The sequence below is a fragment of the Clinocottus analis genome, unplaced genomic scaffold (assembly GCF_023055335.1).
Source record: "Clinocottus analis isolate CAN_PGR_092001 unplaced genomic scaffold, fCliAna1.0.p SCAF_4, whole genome shotgun sequence".
NCBI classification, from domain to species: Eukaryota; Metazoa; Chordata; class Actinopteri; order Perciformes; family Cottidae; genus Clinocottus; species Clinocottus analis.
Window position 1 is genome coordinate 5,038,411 of NW_027176153.1, and position 20,562 is coordinate 5,058,972.

A 20,562-nucleotide genomic window follows, 5' to 3' on the forward strand; every position below is an offset into this window, starting at 1 on the left:
AATTGATTTTGTCATGAATAAAGAAGTGAAACACTTCAGACTTAAGGAAGAATTTGGATGATCACATAAAGCTAGAATGTAGTCAAGCTAATATAGAAAAAAGGAGCAACAGTGCCAAGAGTAAATTTGATAACAAAAGATTATATTAAGGAGGAAAAAATGCTTTTAGTTATTCAAACTATAGAGTGTATGAATGTAGAGCTTGATGTTGTTACTATAGTGAAGACCGTCCACATTGAGGAGGTAAAGAGATGCTTGGGGAGGACTCTTTCAACATTCTTCTGACACAATCAAGCATAGTGGAAGATGTTTTTAATCCATAAAAATGGGTCATGAGCACAGGTCACAGGTGACTTTCATTTCAACTCAATAAAGGCCTGCGACCACATGGTGTCTTTTTCCAGCAGAAAAGGCCCCCAGGGTTCTGGAGAGCTCTTCATCAAAAAAAGCACTATAAACAACAATATCTTAACAATTTATTACGACTCATAAAACCACAAAAGAAAGTCACAAATGTTACAACACTGGGAAAAATATTTGGAATAACTTGGAGACTGAGGCAAATAAATTCACAGCAGTATGTCCGAACCCTCTTACCTCTCTGAAGTGCTTGAGGATGTCGTTGATGATGATCTCCTGGGTCTCGTAGGGGTGCACTCTGGTGAACGGGTACATGTTGATCACAGCATCCTCAAAGCGAACCAGAGGAAATCCCAAGGTGCCTTTCAGGGCCTACAGTGACAAGAAAACATCCACATGAGAAAACATTGGAAGGCAGGGCAGCTTTTTTCCTTGATTGTATAAATCATCAATTATGATGTGTGGCGGGTCGTCAGGGCCTTCTCTGCTGGCCTCAAACACATTGAAAAAGTTATAGCTATTTTATAATATATTTGTTTTTCACAAATACACTACATGTATTATAACTATTTTCCCTAACAGCTCATTTTCTCATTGCATAGCTGCCTTCATCTGTTCCTCTGCTCCTCCAGGCCTCTTGTATGGGTTCTTGGGACCTGTTTAACACCATTTTTATTCAATTACATTTCACCTGTCTTCCTCTATGAAAGAGCGGCCTGGTCAGAATACCAGAAACCGTCTTCTAGAGGGTCTGCACGTGTGATTTGTCACAGGCCCACCGCAACTATTAACGTGTGCTGTGATTGGTCAGTGTACAGCTCAGTGGGAGCTGGAGGGCTGAAGCTAGAGAAGCTTAGTGACATGTTAAGTGTTTGCTTGTTTTGGTGTTTGGTGGCGGATTTAATGAGGATGCATGTTTGCCGTGATGAACCCGTTATCGACTGCCGCTGTCCAGCGGATATTTTCTGCATTAACAATGTCATTAGAGTCAGGTGATGAAGTCTTAAGAAGAGAAGATGCTGCTCTCTATAAAAGGGGACGGTACTCTGCATCAGCTAGATGCAGATTTATTAGGCGTATGCTGTGTCATGTTTAGTTACCTTGAGATCAGGAGGCAGCTTGTGAGAGGTCAAGACACTCAGTTTGACCTGAGGAAGGCTGATCTTCAGGTTCTCAAAGTAGTACCGTTTGGGAGGTCCTGCATCCTCGTTGGGCCTCTCATAAATGTTTTCATCCAACTTCTCCAGCTCTGCATTCATTACAGTTTATTACAGTGAGTGAAAACCACCTTATTACTCACAGTGTCACAAAATTATTAACAATGACGTTTAAGTGATGACCCACCAGCTTCTGTCTGTCCGTAGCCAAAGAAGCTGAGCAGCTTGAGAAGCAGTTTCTCCTCGATGATGACGGTGAAGCGCCGGGCCGTCACCATGAGGTGCTGTGAACACATCATTGTTAGATCATGAGTCGGTTGCTTTCAGTACATCAAAGTCTCTGGCTAACCAGAAAAGTCGAGCTTCAAGAAAACATGAATTATCTAGTGTTGATATGAAAACAAAAGTAATGTGTGATTCAGTGTGTGACATACCTTGAAAAGATCAGTGAGCATGAGGCTGCTGGGAACCTTGACAGAGTTGACCTGCAGGGCCGGGCCACTGTCGCTGACACCGCTGTCACTGGAGCTGGGAGTCACACACAGCATCACAGGCTGGGTGCTACCCAGCAGCTGGTTGTCCACCTGACGACGAGAACACAAATGACCAAGTATTCACACAACACTCTCCATTAAAATACTGGAATAGCTATTGTGTAAAGAAGGTTCTGCTCCTGACTTACATGTGATATCCATTGAGAATGGAGCTTTGAATAAATACCATTTTGAGCATGTATTTTGCATTTCTGGATATTAAAAAAAAATAGTGGACAGGAAAAGAAAACTAACAAATTACAGTATAATCACACTTGTTTATGGAATGTAGACTATTGATTTGTGAACTGGAAAAAATATACAGAGTTTGTCACTCATATGAGTGACAAACTCTGTATATTTTATCCAAGTTATCTTGTTTGGATCTGTGTATTGTGTCTGGGTTTGTATATTTATTGTTTTACCGACAGCGTTATTTGTAGGAGGTTTTTGTTGGTTGATATTTAGGTTTTGTGTTGTCGCGGGAATGTTTGGTTTGTTAAGTCTGAATAATTCCATGAGGTATAGGTTATGTAAATAAGCAGGGATGAAAAGAAATTCACAGGAAGCTTCTGGATCAAACCAGCACAGTGGATTATTCAATACTACTTATGAATGCAATTATTACTGAATGTTTCCACAGCTGCGGAGTGCTCACCTGGATGTTCTGAATGCTGAGCTCTAACACCTCGTTGGCAGCAGTGCGGGTGAAGTGGACATCAATACCGGACAGCGTAGTGAACACAAGCTCCTCAGGAACCTTGTTGACCAGAGACACACCCACCCCTTCCTCCAGGTTCACCAACACCTGGGAATGAAGACAGAGCAGATGTCAGAGGATGCAGTGAAGATCACTGTGGGACTGCTTCAGCACCTGGCACGAGGTACAGGTGCATTGTTCAACAGATGTGATTGAAATATCCTGAATGAATCAGTCATGTAATTTGACGGACATGAATATCAATAGTTATCAATCAATCAATCAATCAATATCAATCAATAGTTCCTGGTACCTCCAGCTCCTGCTCAGGCTCTTTCTTCTTTACTTCCTCTTTGGCCCTTTCCTGTTCCGTGGAGGAAGCGCTCCGGATCATTCTCCTCTGGTTGAAGTCACTGATCTGCGAACAAACACACGTTTGAGAGGTTCACCATCACCATAATTAAAAGCTACGGTGAAAGTAGATAACATCAGATGTTGAGCATGCAAGCAGAGAAATACTAAAGATAAAGTGTATTCAAATTCTGTAATATATTGAAGTATGTGGACGCAATATTCAAAACCACAAATCATCAAACAAGTAATTTCAGTCTATTACATTGTGTTTTACTAAACTAAAGTTGTCAAGACTTAGGTAACTGAGACTCGTAACAACTGGTGTTATTTTGTGTTGGCAGTGTTGCCATCAGCAAGCACTGAGCCGTAATTCTATCACAATTATGATGAAATCATATCGACATATTGTGATTCACAATCATTTCAGCTAAATTGATAATAACAAGCACAGACAAACTCACATTAATCAAAAAATCTGATTATTTTGCAAGTTTACAGGATTCATATTGTGATAAACATTTTGGACATATCCCCCTAACTTAAACTTAATCATCTTGGTTCAGAATCTGGGTTTTAAAACCTCTCGTTTCATCACAAGGATATAAAGGTCCAAACATGGGACACTGTAGAGCAGTGGGGGGCATCTCTTTCATGTGTGATTAGTCAACTTTAGCTGCAACTTTTCTTTGACTTAAAGACGTCGGGTTCTAATCAAAAGATTTTAGTAAAATTCAACTAACTCGCATTGATTAATCAAAACAATACACCTGCTGCTCAGTATCAATGCTACTACTGTTGAAAGAGTATTAATCCAGTCAATGACAGTTTTAGTGGCTTGTGTTTTCACCTGCAGGACACGCGTGGGTCCATCTGGCAGCACCTGGACCGACAGCACGCCAGAACCAGGTCTCATCTTCTGATTGATGAACTGCTGCTCAGGGCCGGGCTCCTGCAGCCCCGAGTCCGGTCCCAGCACCACCTCTGCTCCATCATACAGACCTGCCATCCCGCCCTTAACCTGAAGAGTACAAGTCATACATAATGAAACAAAACTGAAGCACATACAGTATGTGAGTTTTAACAGTACACAGCAGTGCATAGAGGAGAGGAGCTCCTATCTTCATACAGTAGTTTGGTGCACACCCACCTGCACTACCAGACGAGGCAGGCCACAGGTCAGCATGCCTGAGCTGAAATACCACGTCTGAGTGGTGCTGCGGCGGGAGTCCGGCCTCCTCAGCATCAATGGCTCAAAACTGTGAGAGACAGACACCTCTCAAATTCAAATTGTTCATGATAGATGTCCACAACTGACTGTAAACTAGTCCTGAGAGAAGCATGTGTGTTGAGCTCATAGACTCACTACAGCTGCACACAGTACCAACCTGTTGTCACTGACTGCTGCTAGACCTGCAATATCCAGCACCAGGGAGGAGTCCAGTGGGCGTGGCTGTGCCGGCTTGCTCTGCGGCGGGGATGAGCCTTCATGACACAGCATGCCAGTTCCCGTCATCCTCCACAGCTGGGAGCGCTTCCCCGGCTCCTGCACAATGATCAGAGGACAAGTTACAGCACACCTATTATGGACTATGTCTCAATGCTTTTTACATCAATGCATAAATATTTTCCCAATGGTGTACAATATCTATATAGACATTTCTTTTGATAATCAGTTCATCTTTAAGTCTATAACATGTCAGATGATAGTGGTAAAATTGCTGATCATTTTCCTGAGCCTAAAGAGATCACATAAAGCAGAGGAGGTACATTACATGCTCACATGGCATGTGCTTAACTTTATCAATTATCAAAATTATGATTATTCTTTTAACTTAACAGGCAATAGATATCTCAGTGTTCGCTCTTCCTCTCTAAACATGTAGGATAATGACTCTTGATTTCAATCAAGAGTCAATGATTTCAACAGTCGGTTCTTTCTTCATCACCGGGTCATTTTAACCTAACAAGTGTACCTTCTTTTTCAGGATGACCCGTTGAGTCTTGGTGTCCACATCCAGAACCAGTTCAGCACGACTCACCATACGCTTCTTCCCAACAGGTCTCTTCTCAACATTCCTGCATCAAGAAAAAGATGCTGCTTTAACTGCTGTATAAAACAACCTGATAACTACCTTACATTTTGCATTAGTCATGTTGTTGGTCCATACGGGGAGAAGGTGTGTGTGGCTGCGATGTAGATGAAGTTCTCGTAGTAGAGCTTGTTGTATTCTCTGAAGAAGTTCATGTCAGACGTGACTTCTGAGGATCCAGCTCCCTTCACAGTCAGCGTGAGGTAGGGGGGCAGTGTGGGCTCATCACAGGCGTAGTCCAGCACTGAGCCTGCCTTCACCTCAGTTTGCAGCCTAATGTCAGCCACACCATGATGCCAGAACTGGATGGGCACCTAAAGGGATTCAAACAAAGGAATCTATTCATTGTATTCAATCATTTATCTCTTGAGATTAGTTTTATCATTCTTCACAACTCTTAACTACTTTTGGTGTGTACAGCATAATGTCTTTGCGGGTATGTCCATAATGATTCTTTCATGGAGCAGGTAGTCCCAGTTCAGGCTGCTGTGGCTCACCTCAGAGAGATTGTCGATGCGGAAGGGTGCAGGTAACTGGTCAGCGTCAGAGAAGGATATCTGGTAGGTGGCTCCCTTCAGGGTGATCTCTACCCGCAGAAAGAAACATTTCCCCAGTGTGTCCCTGTTCAAATCAAGATCCACTTAGAACCTGTCGAATACTTCCCTTTGCTTCAGTGAAAACATGACCGAATTGTGATCGCGGGGGTGGAATTTGTTTTGGGTACAGCATGGAAAAAAACACCCAGTATGTAGAGTCAGCAACACAACATCTAGGCAAAGATCTGATATTACACAGTAATAATAATCACAATAATCTTAGCAGATAATGAAGTAAAAACATTACTTCATTACGACCACAGTAAAGCTACTGAAATGAAATGATGGTGCTTCAGAGTGGATGTATATATGTAGCTCGCCTCATGTTGACGTGAAAGGACTTGGGCTTGTTGACCTCAAAGCCTCCAGACCAAGTGCAGTTGGGGGTGTCCATGAGGCGCACACACAGCAGCTGGTCGTAGTCGTTGCGGGGCCAGTGGAAGACGACGCTGGAGCCTGGCAAGGTAGCGATGTACCCCTCAGGGTTGGCCGTACCCTACAACAAATGTATTCACTAATGACGAACCACATTCTGTTGTGTTGCATTCATTGTCCCCCTGCAGGACAAACTGGGGGAAGGGCTACAGACTCAACAGAACAATATATTCACTGTAAATACTATATATATATATATATATATATATATATATATATATATATATATATATATATATATATATATATATATATATAAATAAAATCGCTTACTGTTTAAACAGAGTCATTATACGTTTCACCACCAACATATAAGAAAACTGGAGTGTAACCAGGAATATTTTATTTCCCTAAGCAACAGGGACAGTTTCGGAGGTCTGCAACAAAGATCCTTGAGCCAATCTCAACCAGGGGTTGAGATTGGCTACTCTCAGTTCTTACCTTTCCTCTTGCAAACTCTCTCTGAGCAAAGGCCAGTTTGTGTGTTGAGCGGTTGTCCAGCAGGTAGCGCGGAGCAAAGGTCACTATGTGAGTGTCCCTGTAGCGTCCTTTTCCTTTCCGCACGCTGATGCCTGTGTTGATCAGACAGGGATCAACCAATGCCTCACAAACATTTTACTTGTAATGTGGCAGTTGCAACATTTTGGCTTGAATATCATCAGTTAGAGAAGAAATGTCACGATATCTTTGCTACGTCCATCCAAATGACAGAAAAAGCTGGTGCAATGTGATAGAGATGGAGTGCTACTTTATGCCAGAAGACCATCTGTGTGCCAATAACTGACGATTGTTAATGTAGATTCAGTGCAAAAAACATGATCTCTATCATGGTAAAAGAGGAGCTGCGGTGATGGACCAGACCTTACATTCAAAGCATCCAGAGAAGGAATAATTATATGAGAAAAGAACTACAGTCCTGATGAAAGGCTATGAGTACATTTTAATAGATTGCATCTTCTTATATGCCTTTGCAAAAAAACACAATGCATCCAAAGATCAGGCTAAGGGCCCAACCTGGGTATTGTATTATCAATCAATCACACTTGTTTGGTCAGTGCTTTCCATTTGTAATGTTTGGGAGTGTATCAACTTGCCTATGTTGTATATGAGGCCAGGCCTGTTCCCGTGCTGGATAACCTTCACTGCCCTGACTCCACTCCCTCCGTCCAGGGAGAAGCCCTGACACCAGCCTGGAACTCCGTCTGGGTGAATCCCTTTCCCGATTCGCATGGTACACCTGGGATCAAGACAGACAGGGAACGATGGAATGTAAGGACATGACAGGTGGGACCAAGAGGTAGAGTTGGGGATTTTATCCTGTGCACATGTCAACGTGACAGACACTAAACAACAGGCATGTCATCAGTGTGTGTGTGGATTATGGATGCTCAGGAACAGAGTAGTCTGGTCTCTTATACACTTACATAGCAGGCTGCTCCTTGTCAGTGTAACAGAATAGTAACGGACTGAGGCTTCGGGCCAACTCGTGCTCTTCAAACTGGCCTGCAGCATCAGCTTTGCCGTTGTCCTGACGGAAGATTAAAGGCAGACCTACAGAAGAATGGTGTATTATGGAATGATAAAGTTCCTAAAACAAAGACTTTTTCTGTAAAATGTACAAATGAAGGACAAAAACTTTACCAGTCTTGTTTATCAGCCAGTAAGGGGCAGAAATCAGGATTTTCAGGGCCCCCTGTGCTCGCAAGACGATGCGGATGGTGAGGCAGAGCAGATGTTTGTTGGTGTCATACAGCCTCATGCGTACCACATAGTTTTGAGTGCCAGGTGGAATCAGCAGCTCTTTGCACACGGGAAAGCTCTCCAGCAGGACTCCTGGAGGACACACACCATGAACACCAGCAGTGAGAACAGGGAAAATGTTGAAACAGCAGCCAGTGAAAGACTTTGGGCGAGCGCTGACCTAGCTCCATGTTCTGCGAGGGGTCGGCAGCGTGGAGCACGGCCTCTTTTCCTGGCTTCAGGGCCCCTTTAATGGATGTTCCTTTGATGTAGTAGTTTAGGTCACAGGGCAGCAGGTTGGCCAGCACCATGGTGGGTAGCAGGTAGATGGTGTGGCCTGGCTGTCGATAGATCTGCTTAGTGCTGCCAGAAACTGTCTTGGCGGGCTGCTGATCCGGGTAGTTCTCCTTTTTGATGACTACACAAAACCTGCAAAAGACAGAGAGTTGAGGAGAACGGTTCCAGATATAAGGAGGAACCAGTAACTAAATGTCGGGCTGACTTGTTATTTACCTGAAGTTGCGCTTAAGGCTGTCTTCAAAGTCTGCTGACTGACACTCCCTCTTGCTGCTGCTGATGTCTCCGGGCCGCTCCACGCTGGTCCAGTGGATGGGAACCTTACAGAAGAACAAGCCCAGGCCTTTGGGCCGAGCCTGCAGCCTCCAAGATGTCAGGTGGAGTGGAACCGCCAAGGCCTGGCCAGGAAGGATCGGAGGCAACACCATTGGTTCTGTCAACACAGAGACACAATTAACTTCATTACAATGAGATGACAAGAAATAAGATAATACAAATAAAAAAAATGTCTTTATATGTACTTGACTTTTGAATATGTATTGCTGCTTAATCAATGGACCTAAAAGGGAGCAGACTTACTGTCAGGAGCAGAAGGGCTGTCCAGTCTGACCTCCATAGGAACATCCAGCCGGTTCTTCACCATGAGGGCAGAGCGGACAGTGATGACCTTCCTGGCACTGCCCTCCATCGTGATGGAGAACACCACTCTGACTGGAGGCAGGGCTGAGAACTGAGGGGTCCGAGGGACGATAAAACAAATGTCATGATTATCCTCGGCAAAAGAATTGTGCTTCATCATTTTAATCTCAATATGATCAAAACTCTCAAAATGGCAGTAAAACATACGGGAATCACTTTACCTTTAACTACATTTGCTGTTTTTAGTTCATTAAAGTTAGGACACAATTCAAGAGACAATCCTTTTTCTCCCTAATGTCCCTGTTTTATTAGCATCATACAGTATTTTAGTTAGACACCTGGCTGTTTTAAGATCTGCTATGTTGCTGTCAAACTGAATATTCACCTGAAGTCTTGATACTTCTTGATACTTGATACTAAGTCATTCTTGAAGCCAAAAACATTCCCTAGCTGCTCCTCCTTCTCACCACAAAAAATTGATGAAATTAATGAAAATACTCCTCAGGTGCAGCCCTAAATTTATATATATATATATATATATATATATATATATATATATATATATATATATATATATATATATATATATATATATATATATATATATAATTTTAAACATCTGCAGGAGATGTTAGGTTTCAATGACAACAACTTAATCACATTGTAAAAGAAACTGGATAAGCAACATTAGAGGGTGGTTGACTCATGACTGTTGTTGTGCTGAATTAGTGCTGTGTAAATGTACATTGTGTGCCAAGCTTATGCTAAACTTTTATAATACAGGTAATTCCATCTCCACATGTACTATACCAGGCCTTAATTAGTTCATGCTAAACATTATTTGAACCTTGAAAGATCTTCACATTTCATGTTCTTTATCTTTGCTCCATTTGCTAAGTTGTTTCCTGGTACATCACGAGTGTTACAGCTGCTACTGTGGCAGCATATGCTTACTCAGACGGTACACTCATTTAGAAACAAGACTCACATAGACATGCGGGTGGATGATGTTGGTTCTGCTAATAGGACTGCCAACCTGTGGAAAAGGGGGAGAAAAACACAAGTTTTACATCAAATGCGGGCCAATTCGTCAGAAACATTATCAACGAGAATGTTGCGTTGGACTTCAAGACTGTGTGCTCACAGTATTGGACGAGTTGTTTCTGTCCGGAGCTGCGTAACGGAAGAAAACGCCCACTTTGTCCACAGACACCGGCTTGACTTGCTCCCATCCACACACCCGCACCAGAAGCTGGTGCAGCTTCAGCTCATGAGTGTGTCTGCAGAGGAGCAATGATACATAATCATCATTTACTGAATGCACAATTCACCTTCACTCAATCATTAGACTAGAGTGCGTTGACAAGCCAAAGCACTGCGCAGAGTGATCATTTGCTAAGGACCACCTAACTGGTGTTCATATACAATGATAAACTCCAGCCAAGAAGATGGAACCCAGATTGCTGCAGAGGTTCTTTGGCCTTCTTGTGTCTATATGCAGTTCATCAGTCATCACAGAGTAACGAATTTCAGCTTTGCAGAAGCATACATTTGTGTACTATTATACAAATTATTATTATTAATATTCTGGGGTTCATTTTAGCCAACAATCCTATTAGCTTTAATAACAAATCCCTGCAATAAAGCTGATGTAGAATATTTTAAAGTAGAACTGAGAAAGAGAAACAAAGAAGTAAGAAACTAATGTGACAGGACCTAATAAGAGAGCAGACATCTATTTATAACGACATTCTAGTTTCACACAGATGTTCGCAACAATTACTGCTGAGTTAAATGTAATCAAACCAGTAAGACCGATGGCCAAACAAAACAACAGTTTCATAAACATGTTCATATTCATTGAACACAATCCACAGGCGCTGTGGATGTGACTCAGATCTGTACCGGTGGCGGAGTTTCTCGCGGGCTTCAAACTCAAAAGGAATCTCCTCTCCAGGCAGCACCTCCCTCCACTGGCTGACATTGTGAGTGTCATCAGTCCCTTGACTATGGACGTCTGAGATGGAGTCTGCACTACTGCTGTGGGACAGCGCCACCCTGTGGGGAACATGTGGAGATATTTATTTGACGCTGTGAAGCCTCACACTCTGAAGTTTAACAGTAATATCACTTATTCTACACATCTTCATACCAGAAATAAAAACTAAATATTGTCAGATCTTTGCCATAAGGAGATCTGACGGTGTTAATAATATCAGTATGACATTGTTCACATACACTTTGTCCTCCAGTATCGTCATAGCAAATGTTCTACAAATAGACAGTGAGAATAGGTGGTGCCGTCACATATTTTCCTAGAATTACCGTGATAATCCGAAAACAACACAAAAAGACTATAATGAGACTAAAACAGCGGCAAAGAGACACAAAGAGACTCACGACACTCACTCCCTAGGAACAGGGGTGAAACAACCTCAAAGAGACACAAAACAAACACAATGAGACAGAAAACAACTACAAGGAGATGTAGCTTTGTTGTTTTGTAATCCACCCACGGCTGCACCTACCGTGTGGGGGTTGTAGTTAGAGTGGCAAACCACATGGTACATCCTGTGTGGTTGCGCAGAGCGTATGGCACAAAGGGTTGCCTCCTCTTGGACAGCTTGATCTCGGCTAGAAGCACAAATGAAAACTGAATTGGAGAGAAGACGAATACGCTTGGTCTTAATTATTATTATTAATAATAATATTATTATTATTAACTTTAGTAGTGTATGGTCATGCGCTTGTTTTCTTCTTGGGTTGTGAGACCTAAAAAGCAGAAAGGGCACTTGCCTTGGAATTCGCTCCTTTAAAGGGGATCTCCACAAATTTTACAAGAGAAGGTCAACTTAGAAGTGGCAAAGACAAATAGTCAACCTGTGAAAACAGCTGTATCGTATCCTCTGTGGCACGAGAGGCCCTGACACAATAACTCTGGTTGGAGATCCCAAACAGCAAACCGAACACAAAGCCTTCTTTATGAACTGGGGGTGTGTACCGTACCCATACCGGGGACCATAACTTCTTAAATGTGCCCTCAACTTCATAGAGATCACTGGAGTACCCCTTTAAAAGTCATATTTGCAATTATAACAGTATAGCAGTTATAATTGGCTTTGCTTGGCCTCATGCTCATTTTTCATGTTTTTCACATTAACATGAAGGATTTAGAGATCAATGGCAATTTGTAGATCACTGATGATGTTCATCAAGGTCACTAACCGAAAACTGTACACAATGACGCATTTTTGCTGTATACTTACCATCACACTGGAATATTACTGATTTTACAAAATGCCAGAAAATTATAGTCCTACACATGAATAGATCTGGGAAGCGCGAGCGCACACGCTCACGCACACGCTCACGCACACGCTCACGCACACGCTCACGCACATACACACGCACGCACGTCCATTTTTTACAATGGATTCACAACTACAGGTCATGCAGTGCCAAGCAAATGACAAACGTGTCATGCTGTTCAGGCAAAAAACTAAATAGAGAGAAACATTGGTCTGGAATATGCAGAAAAACAAGACAGTCTATGAGCTGTGTATCTATTCAGACTAGTCATCACCACGCCACTGAATATTCAGTCAGTTGTGAAGTAGATGTAACTGAATCTCTAAAACCTTTACAGCAAGATCTTCTCAACTATAAGAGGTAGGTCAGCTGTCGATGGCTTTCCACTGTAGAGTTGGAATAAACTACAACAAGGGCGACACTATGGTCCAACTTCACAAAACCTTGGTGAAAGAAATATGCTTTAGCTACTTGACTATGAAGTCTATAATTGATAAAGGTAACTACTAAGTAAAAAGTGTAAGTGATCAGTAAGGAATATAGTTTAGATGTAATTTGTATTGTTAAATATGTTCTTTCTTTAATTTGGGGTACATTCCATGACGCGAGCTAAGAAAAGTAAGGCTTAAAGTTATAAATTTGACTGAGGGAACCCAACTATAAGTAAACCCAACATTAAATTAACCCAAAACTGAATGAAGCCAAAACAGAATGAACCTAACTATAAATGAACCCAACACTGAGTGAACCCAACACTGTGGCTGGGTTGCACCAATCTTAATCTAGGGTTAGTAAATCTAGGTTTAAACTGGTTTATATTTAATTAGAGATGTGTTGGACATCTAAATGTTAACCCTGGATTCGTTAAACTCGTTTAAAATAACTGGTGCAACAGATTTGATTTTAATCTAGATTTAAATGGAAATTAAACCGAGATTACCAAAGGGTTAGATTTACCCAGAATTAATTGTAAACTAAGGTTAAACTAGGTTTAAAGTTTAGTGCAACTGGAATAAAACACTAACCTGGTTTACACCTAGTTCAAGAGTTAATCCTTGTTGGTGCAACCCAGCCTGAGTGAACCCCAACACTGAGTGACCCCCAACACTGAGTGAACCCCAACACTGAGTGACCCCCAACACTGAGTGACCCCCAACACTGAGTGACCCCCAACACTGAGTGACCCCCAACACTGAGTGACCCCCAACACTGAGTGACCCCCAACACTGAGTGACCCCCAACACTGAGTGACCCCCAACACTGAGTGACCCCCAACACTGAGTGACCCCCAACACTGAGTGACCCCCAACACTGAGTGACCCCCAACACTGAGTGACCCCCAACACTGAGTGACCCCCAACACTGAGTGACCCCCAACACTGAGTGACCCCCAACACTGAGTGACCCCCAACACTGAATGAAGACTGGGTGAACCCAACACTGAATGACCCCCAACACTGAGTGACCCCCAACACTGAGTGACCCCCAACACTGAGTGACCCCCAACACTGAGTGACCCCCAACACTGAGTGACCCCCAACACTGAATGAAGACTGGGTGAACCCAACACTGAATGACCCCCAACACTGAATGAACACTGGGTGAACCCAACACTGAATGACCCCAACACTGAAGGAAACCAACACTGAAGGAAACCAACACTGAATGAACAATGATAGTTTTATGGTTTTGAGTTTAGAGTTTATTGGTTTTGGCACTAGCATATTACCGGGAGCCATGATCAAAGCTTAAAGTACCTCCCAATAGTCCAACCCACTGTTTTTATGTTTTTACTTGGTGACTTGCAGCTTTCTAATTCTCTCAGGGGCTCAACAGATTTAATGATAGTCATTTTAAAACTATAGATAGATGAAAAATGAACCAGGAAGGAAGAAAGAAAACAACATGAAAGAAAAGTGGATTGCACTCAAACTGGGAAGTGTTGTGGTCCATGGCTCGTCTTAAGCCACCTCATAATTTTTAAACAGTTTTCTGCTATGAAATATTTGAGGCTTTTCACTCTATATGGATTGATTCGTATTACCCAACAACACTGCCAGATGTTCGAAGCATTCTTGTGGAGCAATTGATGATGACTGATTGAAAGCTTTAAAGCTGGGTGGGCTGCTGAGGGAGACTGTTTGGGAGACTAAACTCTGAACTGTACCTCTGGAGTGAATCTGCTGCTCGAGGCAGGTCAAGGTGGCTGTGCTCCTAGTTCTAAGGTGAGCGAGAGGAGCACCTGACAGCAGAGAGAGAGAGTTACTACACAAAGACACATGCAGAGGGAACACACAGGGGGGTTAGAGGTTTATCATCCTCATCATCATGTACTCTGTATGTTCATGAATAGTGCAATCCATGCTCCTCTTCTATGTCCATGTGTTCAGCATAGCAACCAGCATATCAAACCTAGTCAGTTCCTGTTCAACTGAGGAATAAGTAAAACTTGGCTGATGAGTGACAGGTTCTGTGCTTCATTTCATTGGCTGATGACATAATTTCACTTGCAAATGAAATTTAAAAAAAAAAAAAAAACATTTTAAAAGGCTGGAACAAAGCAGTGAAAAACTCTTCTGCCAACGACTGCTCAGAAAAGAACAACCTATCAACCAAGTTTCTCACACAACACTTACCACTTAAGTAACCAACCAAAGTCCTTTCAACCAGACTAAACCAGACACGTTAAAGTTATCTGGTGTTATTCTATGATATTCTGAACATCAACAAATCCCCGAGAAATATTAAAACCAACACTGAGTGTTTATGTTTGTGAAAACTCTGTGGCTCTCAGCTCCAAGTCTATTAGTCAATGTATATAACAGTTAACATATAACGGTTAACATATACATCTGCAGTACACCTTTGAGCCAGACAAGGGAGTCTGATTATTATGATTATGATAAATGTAGCCTACTTTAAACATTGAGTCTAATATGAAAGGCTTGTGTCTTAACATTTATGGAGGAGCTAAAGAAACATGATTCCTGACATGAGATGTTGACGGTCTAGAACAGGAGGCTCTACAGCAGAGATCAAACCCCCCAGAGCATCACTGGTACATCTACTGGTCATCAAGGGTGTTTGAGAGAGTGATGAGCCTGAGCACAGCTCAAGGAAATTCCAAGAATAAACCCACCCAGCTACAACCAGTTCACCTGCTGCTGTCTAGAAAGACACACAGATGTATCAGCTGATGAACCTCCAGACCTCCTGACCAGAGCTTTTTCCTCGGCTGTGAGACTCATGCTTATATGCTTTTTAGTAACACAAGACAAAAACAAATACTTATTCAAGATAATATAAAGTGATGTGTGGGGCCCCAGAAACAAGGTTTAGGAAATACTGCTCTCGTGAGTATTTGTGACAGTAGGACATTGGGAGTGAGTCAAAATAAACTATGAAGGATCATGTCCGCCAGTACAACAGTGTGGCTCATATATGTGTTTTAACAGTTTGTGGACGTTGTGGTCAGAAAAAGAAGATCTATTTGGGAGAAGATGCAGTTGGATACAAATACTGCTGTTTCCTCTGCACATGAGATTTGTTGACGAGAAGAAAAATATTGATTATCACAGAATTCAAACCGTCACTAACATTTTTTTTAGTGTTTTTAGGTTACCAGATACACAAATAGTCACCTCATACTTTCTTCTGAGTGTACTTAACTTTGCATGCAGATGGTCTTGCCATGTTAGCATGTTTGTTCTGACTAGTAATAGCAATTTCAACAACAAAGACAATCATAAAGATGAAATCTGGTAGCACAAAACTAAAGAGTAACGCTTTCCGTTAAATGAATTTAAAAGATATTTTAAGTATTTCTGTGAAAAAGTACCTTACTACCTAGTGATTTATTTGTGGTTCTGTGTGTTGTTGGAACTCACTTTGACTGAAGCTGGGTGGGTCGACTGAGGAGCCCATCCAGGGCAGGGAAGGTGAAGACTGGGGTGTGTGCTCCTCTTCCTTACAGTAGTCAGCTATCCAGGCGCTCTTGGTGGTGTTGTATTGTTCTGGAAGGACCAGATAAGTAGTACTGAATCATCGGACAGGATGCTATTCAACCAGCTGTGCGGACGTGTAGAGGATGTCCAGAGGAGCGTGCTCTAGCCTTTACTCACCCAGCAGGACCGAAGTGATGTTGATGTCTAGTCTCTGCTTGGCTCGGATCCCCATCTTGAAACGTGGAGGATGGAGTCGGCCGGCAGCCTGCTGCTGCCAGACCAGAGAGCAGGGCCAAGGCTCGATGAAGGGCTCCCAGCCTGACACGCACACCCACACCCACAGAGTTATTGATGAAAACAATCTAATTTCTGTTGAACCACTGAAGTTTGCTTATTGGTCCGATCAATATTGTTATATATATTGATTGTTTTTTTCCCCTTGTTTAAGCACAGAGCCATTTAAACTGATGTCGAAACTATGAGAAGGACATTCTTTTGATGTCTGTGAACAAACCATATACATCATTGAAACAGGAAATCAATGCTCTGATGCCAGCAGTAAATCAGTAAATCTTACCTGACAGCTCTCTGTTGTAGTAGTCTCCTGATAGAGCAAAGCTGGCTTTTCCTTCCTGAGTAGAACCAATGCGCTGCAGCACATACAGCCCTACAATCACAAACAGATACATACTGGTCATCGTCAACTTCCTGTATGTGCAGTTGTTTATCTACTTAACCATTTATCATTTGTTCGTTGCAAGGCACTGTTGGTTGTGTAAGTAGTGCAGTAATACATTCTGAGTGAGTTCTGAAATAAACAAAATAAACTTATTGAAGCAACAGTGGACCAGAGACACCTTGGTTCTGCAAATCAAATGATTTGTTTTGTTAAAAAGGAGCCCTGTGGCTTTGCAGAGAGCATAGATGATTGTACCCTGTCAGAAAGGTCTGTCTGACATCAAGGTAAAGAGGTGAAACTATTCTAAATGTAGCATACACCTAAACTGATGCCAGTTATTTTACGCATCTAAAATACTTTACTTTGCTCATGTGCTGCTTCTCCTGTCTGTTTCTGCAAACTACATCTATTGTAGTAATACACTGAGTATGAAGAAGTAGTATTAATGGAGTATTCACCCCACTAAAGTTTGACGAACAACATGCAGTTTTCTTGTTCTTAAGATATGTGGATATGTGGAGCAATGTGGATTTATTTCAACTGTGAGAGATTCAGACTCAGAAATGTGGGGATAGAGAAATAAAAGAGGAGCAGTGTCGGGAAACATTAAGCAACACTAACCACGGTTAGTGAACACCAGAAGAATGACTCCTAATTACATTGTAGAAGCAATGTTTGTTGAGCACCAAACACTGGAGCCAGATATAATGACTCTTACATCATCATAATAATATGGGTTATTATTTTAAGAAAGATAATCTCCAGTCTTCATCATATGTTTGATGGTGCAGCTGTATCTTATGTATATGATACTTACTAGAGAAGGTGAGCTCAGCCAGTGGTATGTCACAGTCCAGACAGTCATCAATGAAACAGATGCACACACTCTCAGCCTTCACCTCCACTCCTGACAGAGGAGCTGAGTGGCTGCTTGAGCCGGAGTCAGTCCTGGATCTGGCATGGCCCGCCATATTCTCAGCGTTCTCCAACAGCCACGTGGCAGCTTGGTCCAACTGGCCTGGGGGACGCATTGTCTGTTTTTATATGGCCTTTCATTAAATAATGGTGACAGGACTACAAGAGGGGGAACCAGTGTTAGGTCTCACTCACCTTTACAGTGGATCAGGGCCCTTTTGCAGTCCTCTTTCCTGAAGCCAAGGTCTTGTAAACGGCTTAGCTGGCCCTCTGCGGAGACAACACACATTCATAAACAGCAATAAGTAGTGAAATTATATAAGTGATAACAATTCACGATGTATCCCACTAAGGATAATTGAGACAAAAGAAAACACTTTTTAATTTTTTTTAAAAGTATTTAGATTCACAAAGTTTACACACACACACACACACACACACCCACAAGCAAAAATAACGTAATCACTGGTCTTCACATACCTATGAGGGCCTCAGTTTTCTGCCTGAAGCTGTCTTTGGCTGCAACGGGCTCAGTGCTGGGTGCGGTGCTGGTATCACAGTCAGCAGGCAGCGCAGAGCTGGAGGTAGGGATGGACTTAGCGATGGCCAAGAAGAGCTGAATGTCGTTGTACGACAGACGGATGTCCAGAGTAGGAAACTGAATCTGCCGGAGAATCACATCGCCAAAATTGTCAAACATTTGAAGATAATAATAGATTCAACATGGTGGATGTGTTATTATATTGTTTTGTTTATACAATGACTCCACTAGTTTACATGTTCTACCCATCCATTAGCTGTACCTGCTCATCCTCTCAAGGGCTGGAGCCTAACTCCTTGAGGTGTGAGGCAACAGTGTTACTTAACACTTGTTGCCTGTTTTAAGGCAACAGTGTTGCCTGTATTGCCTTAACAACTGACACTGTTTTTTTAACCCTAGTTTTCTATATTTTTGTCTTGAAGTGACTCATTTTTTGTTTTAAAGTTGCTCCAGTATTAAAGGAGGATGTTATCATATTGGGCAACTCCTCATCATTGGTTTATTTCAACTAAAGGTGCTTGGCTTTAACACTATCCAGCAGAACATGTTATTGATAGTGTCTGACAATATTATAGACCCTACAAGGACCCTACAGATCTTTTTGTATTTTACGATGTTTGTTCTTGTGTCTAGCAAAACTTAGCTTCGGAGAAAGTCTTGTGAAAGGGAACTTTCCTCTTTGATAGAGCTTATAGTTAGGGCTGACAGGTTTGCCCTGGTCCAGCACCTAAGTATGCTGCTAAGGGCCTAGACTGCTGGGGGACATCTTAGGATACACTGAGCTCCTCTTTTTCTCTTCTCTCTCTCCTTCCTGGTAAATTATTGTCTCTTCAATGCACATTACTAACTCTACTTTTTCCCGAAGCTTCTGTGCTTCCTCGCCTCAAGTTTCCATGGATCGTGGCTGTCTGGAACCAGTCCTGCTTCGTCTCTACTTCCTTTTGCTGACATGGATCATGATTATCTGGATCATGGTCCATGCCTACTACTCATTATATGAATAATTTCTGTCATATTCATTTAATGTGCTACACATAACATCTATTGTTCTGCTCTCCTGAAAGTTTCTTCCCCTTTTTTTAAATTTTTTTTGGGGGAATTGTTCCTGATCTGATGTGAGGTCCCGGGACAGGATGTCTATGTATACAGATTGTAAAGCCCTCAGAGGCAAATTTGTATTTGTGATTTTGGGCGATATAAAATAAACTGAATTGAACTCTACTTGATGCCAGACGGTTGAAACGTACGTGAGAGTTGGAGAGAAGTGCTGATGTTGTCAGTGTTTGTGTTGGAGTACAGAAAGTGTCGCTTAGTGTTCTCTCTGTATTTTCAATGCCATGGCTGAATATTGAGATGATATCAACAGCGTGGATGGGGTCTAACTAGTGTGCAAAATACATTAGTGACAAACTGCTGGCAATTTTTAAAGACATTTTAGACACAATTGCAAAAGACATAAAATATTTAAAGGTTTCAGAGACTCAATCTGTTGAAGCTTTCAGAGAGTCTAAAGTCTTAATTAAGTGGTCTCAGACCCCCGAAACCCCCAATATTGTGCTCATTGGGTCGAACCCTCTCATGGGATTTCAGAATGAGACTTCTGTGTGTCTTGGTTAGACACAATAACAGTCAGAAAGTGAAAGGTGAAGAAGTAGAATGGGCTCATTTCCATAATTTTGTCAGAAACCTATAAAAACAATCTGAGCCTTTCAGTGTACATCAACAGTTAGGACTTGCACTGATTACATTACCGCCTGTTTAGTGGCTGTTGTCTGCAGTGTTTGACCTCAATACTGAACCAATTTCAAAAGTTCTTGAAATACTGAAGCGACTCTTTTAGTTGAGGGTTAATTCCTTGCCTCCAGCAGCGGTGGGATGTCCTCAACATTAAAGGCATCCAGTAGACCGGAGGTACTTTGGTATGTGGGGCTCCCACAGAGTTCCACCTGAATATTGACTGGGTCGATGATGGACAGTGCCGTCTCCTGCTCACTGCCCAGCCGACACGAGAACACCTAAGTGGACAAGATGCACATATATATTGTGTAGGGCAGTACTGGTTTAGCATAGCAATAATAGAACAGTATTTGCAAAAGTAACACAATTGCAGCAGTTCCTTGGGTAGAAATTTAAATATTTGCCAGTGTAAGTAAAAGTAGCACAGTACAGCAATTATAGCAGCAGCAGTATTTCAGTACATTTACTATCTGTTTAACAAAGTATACTCTTTAAGATTGTGATTCTTTGATTAAAAGGATGAATGGCAGGAGTGG

General features: G+C 42.1%; 1 protein-coding gene across 5 annotated transcripts in view; it reads right to left on the bottom strand.

The window, feature by feature from the left end:
• The window catches only part of vps13d (vacuolar protein sorting 13 homolog D), a 52,848-nt gene that overhangs the window by 5,239 nt on the left and 27,047 nt on the right, over window positions 1-20,562 (bottom strand). For 3 of the 5 annotated variants that reach the window (XM_068597104.1, XM_068597105.1, XM_068597103.1), the window contains 32 exons: window positions 20,149-20,304; window positions 18,229-18,412; window positions 17,944-18,018; window positions 17,651-17,851; window positions 16,732-16,821; window positions 16,332-16,472; window positions 16,098-16,223; window positions 14,378-14,452; window positions 11,430-11,535; window positions 10,807-10,959; window positions 10,046-10,181; window positions 9,890-9,937; window positions 8,842-8,992; window positions 8,479-8,695; window positions 8,147-8,394; window positions 7,867-8,058; window positions 7,650-7,776; window positions 7,320-7,462; window positions 6,667-6,797; window positions 6,111-6,286; window positions 5,692-5,815; window positions 5,273-5,508; window positions 5,078-5,180; window positions 4,490-4,647; window positions 4,252-4,360; window positions 3,952-4,122; window positions 3,064-3,168; window positions 2,709-2,858; window positions 1,952-2,101; window positions 1,705-1,801; window positions 1,461-1,609; window positions 598-732 (listed from right to left, as the gene is read on the bottom strand). In XM_068597104.1, coding sequence (XP_068453205.1) covers window positions 598-732; window positions 1,461-1,609; window positions 1,705-1,801; window positions 1,952-2,101; window positions 2,709-2,858; window positions 3,064-3,168; window positions 3,952-4,122; window positions 4,252-4,360; window positions 4,490-4,647; window positions 5,078-5,180; window positions 5,273-5,508; window positions 5,692-5,815; window positions 6,111-6,286; window positions 6,667-6,797; window positions 7,320-7,462; window positions 7,650-7,776; window positions 7,867-8,058; window positions 8,147-8,394; window positions 8,479-8,695; window positions 8,842-8,992; window positions 9,890-9,937; window positions 10,046-10,181; window positions 10,807-10,959; window positions 11,430-11,535; window positions 14,378-14,452; window positions 16,098-16,223; window positions 16,332-16,472; window positions 16,732-16,821; window positions 17,651-17,851; window positions 17,944-18,018; window positions 18,229-18,412; window positions 20,149-20,304 — 4,563 coding nt within the window. The remainder of the gene's footprint in view (window positions 1-597; window positions 733-1,460; window positions 1,610-1,704; window positions 1,802-1,951; window positions 2,102-2,708; window positions 2,859-3,063; window positions 3,169-3,951; window positions 4,123-4,251; window positions 4,361-4,489; window positions 4,648-5,077; window positions 5,181-5,272; window positions 5,509-5,691; window positions 5,816-6,110; window positions 6,287-6,666; window positions 6,798-7,319; window positions 7,463-7,649; window positions 7,777-7,866; window positions 8,059-8,146; window positions 8,395-8,478; window positions 8,696-8,841; window positions 8,993-9,889; window positions 9,938-10,045; window positions 10,182-10,806; window positions 10,960-11,429; window positions 11,536-14,377; window positions 14,453-16,097; window positions 16,224-16,331; window positions 16,473-16,731; window positions 16,822-17,650; window positions 17,852-17,943; window positions 18,019-18,228; window positions 18,413-20,148; window positions 20,305-20,562) is intronic. The other 2 variants (XM_068597107.1, XM_068597106.1) reach the window with 1 other exon arrangement.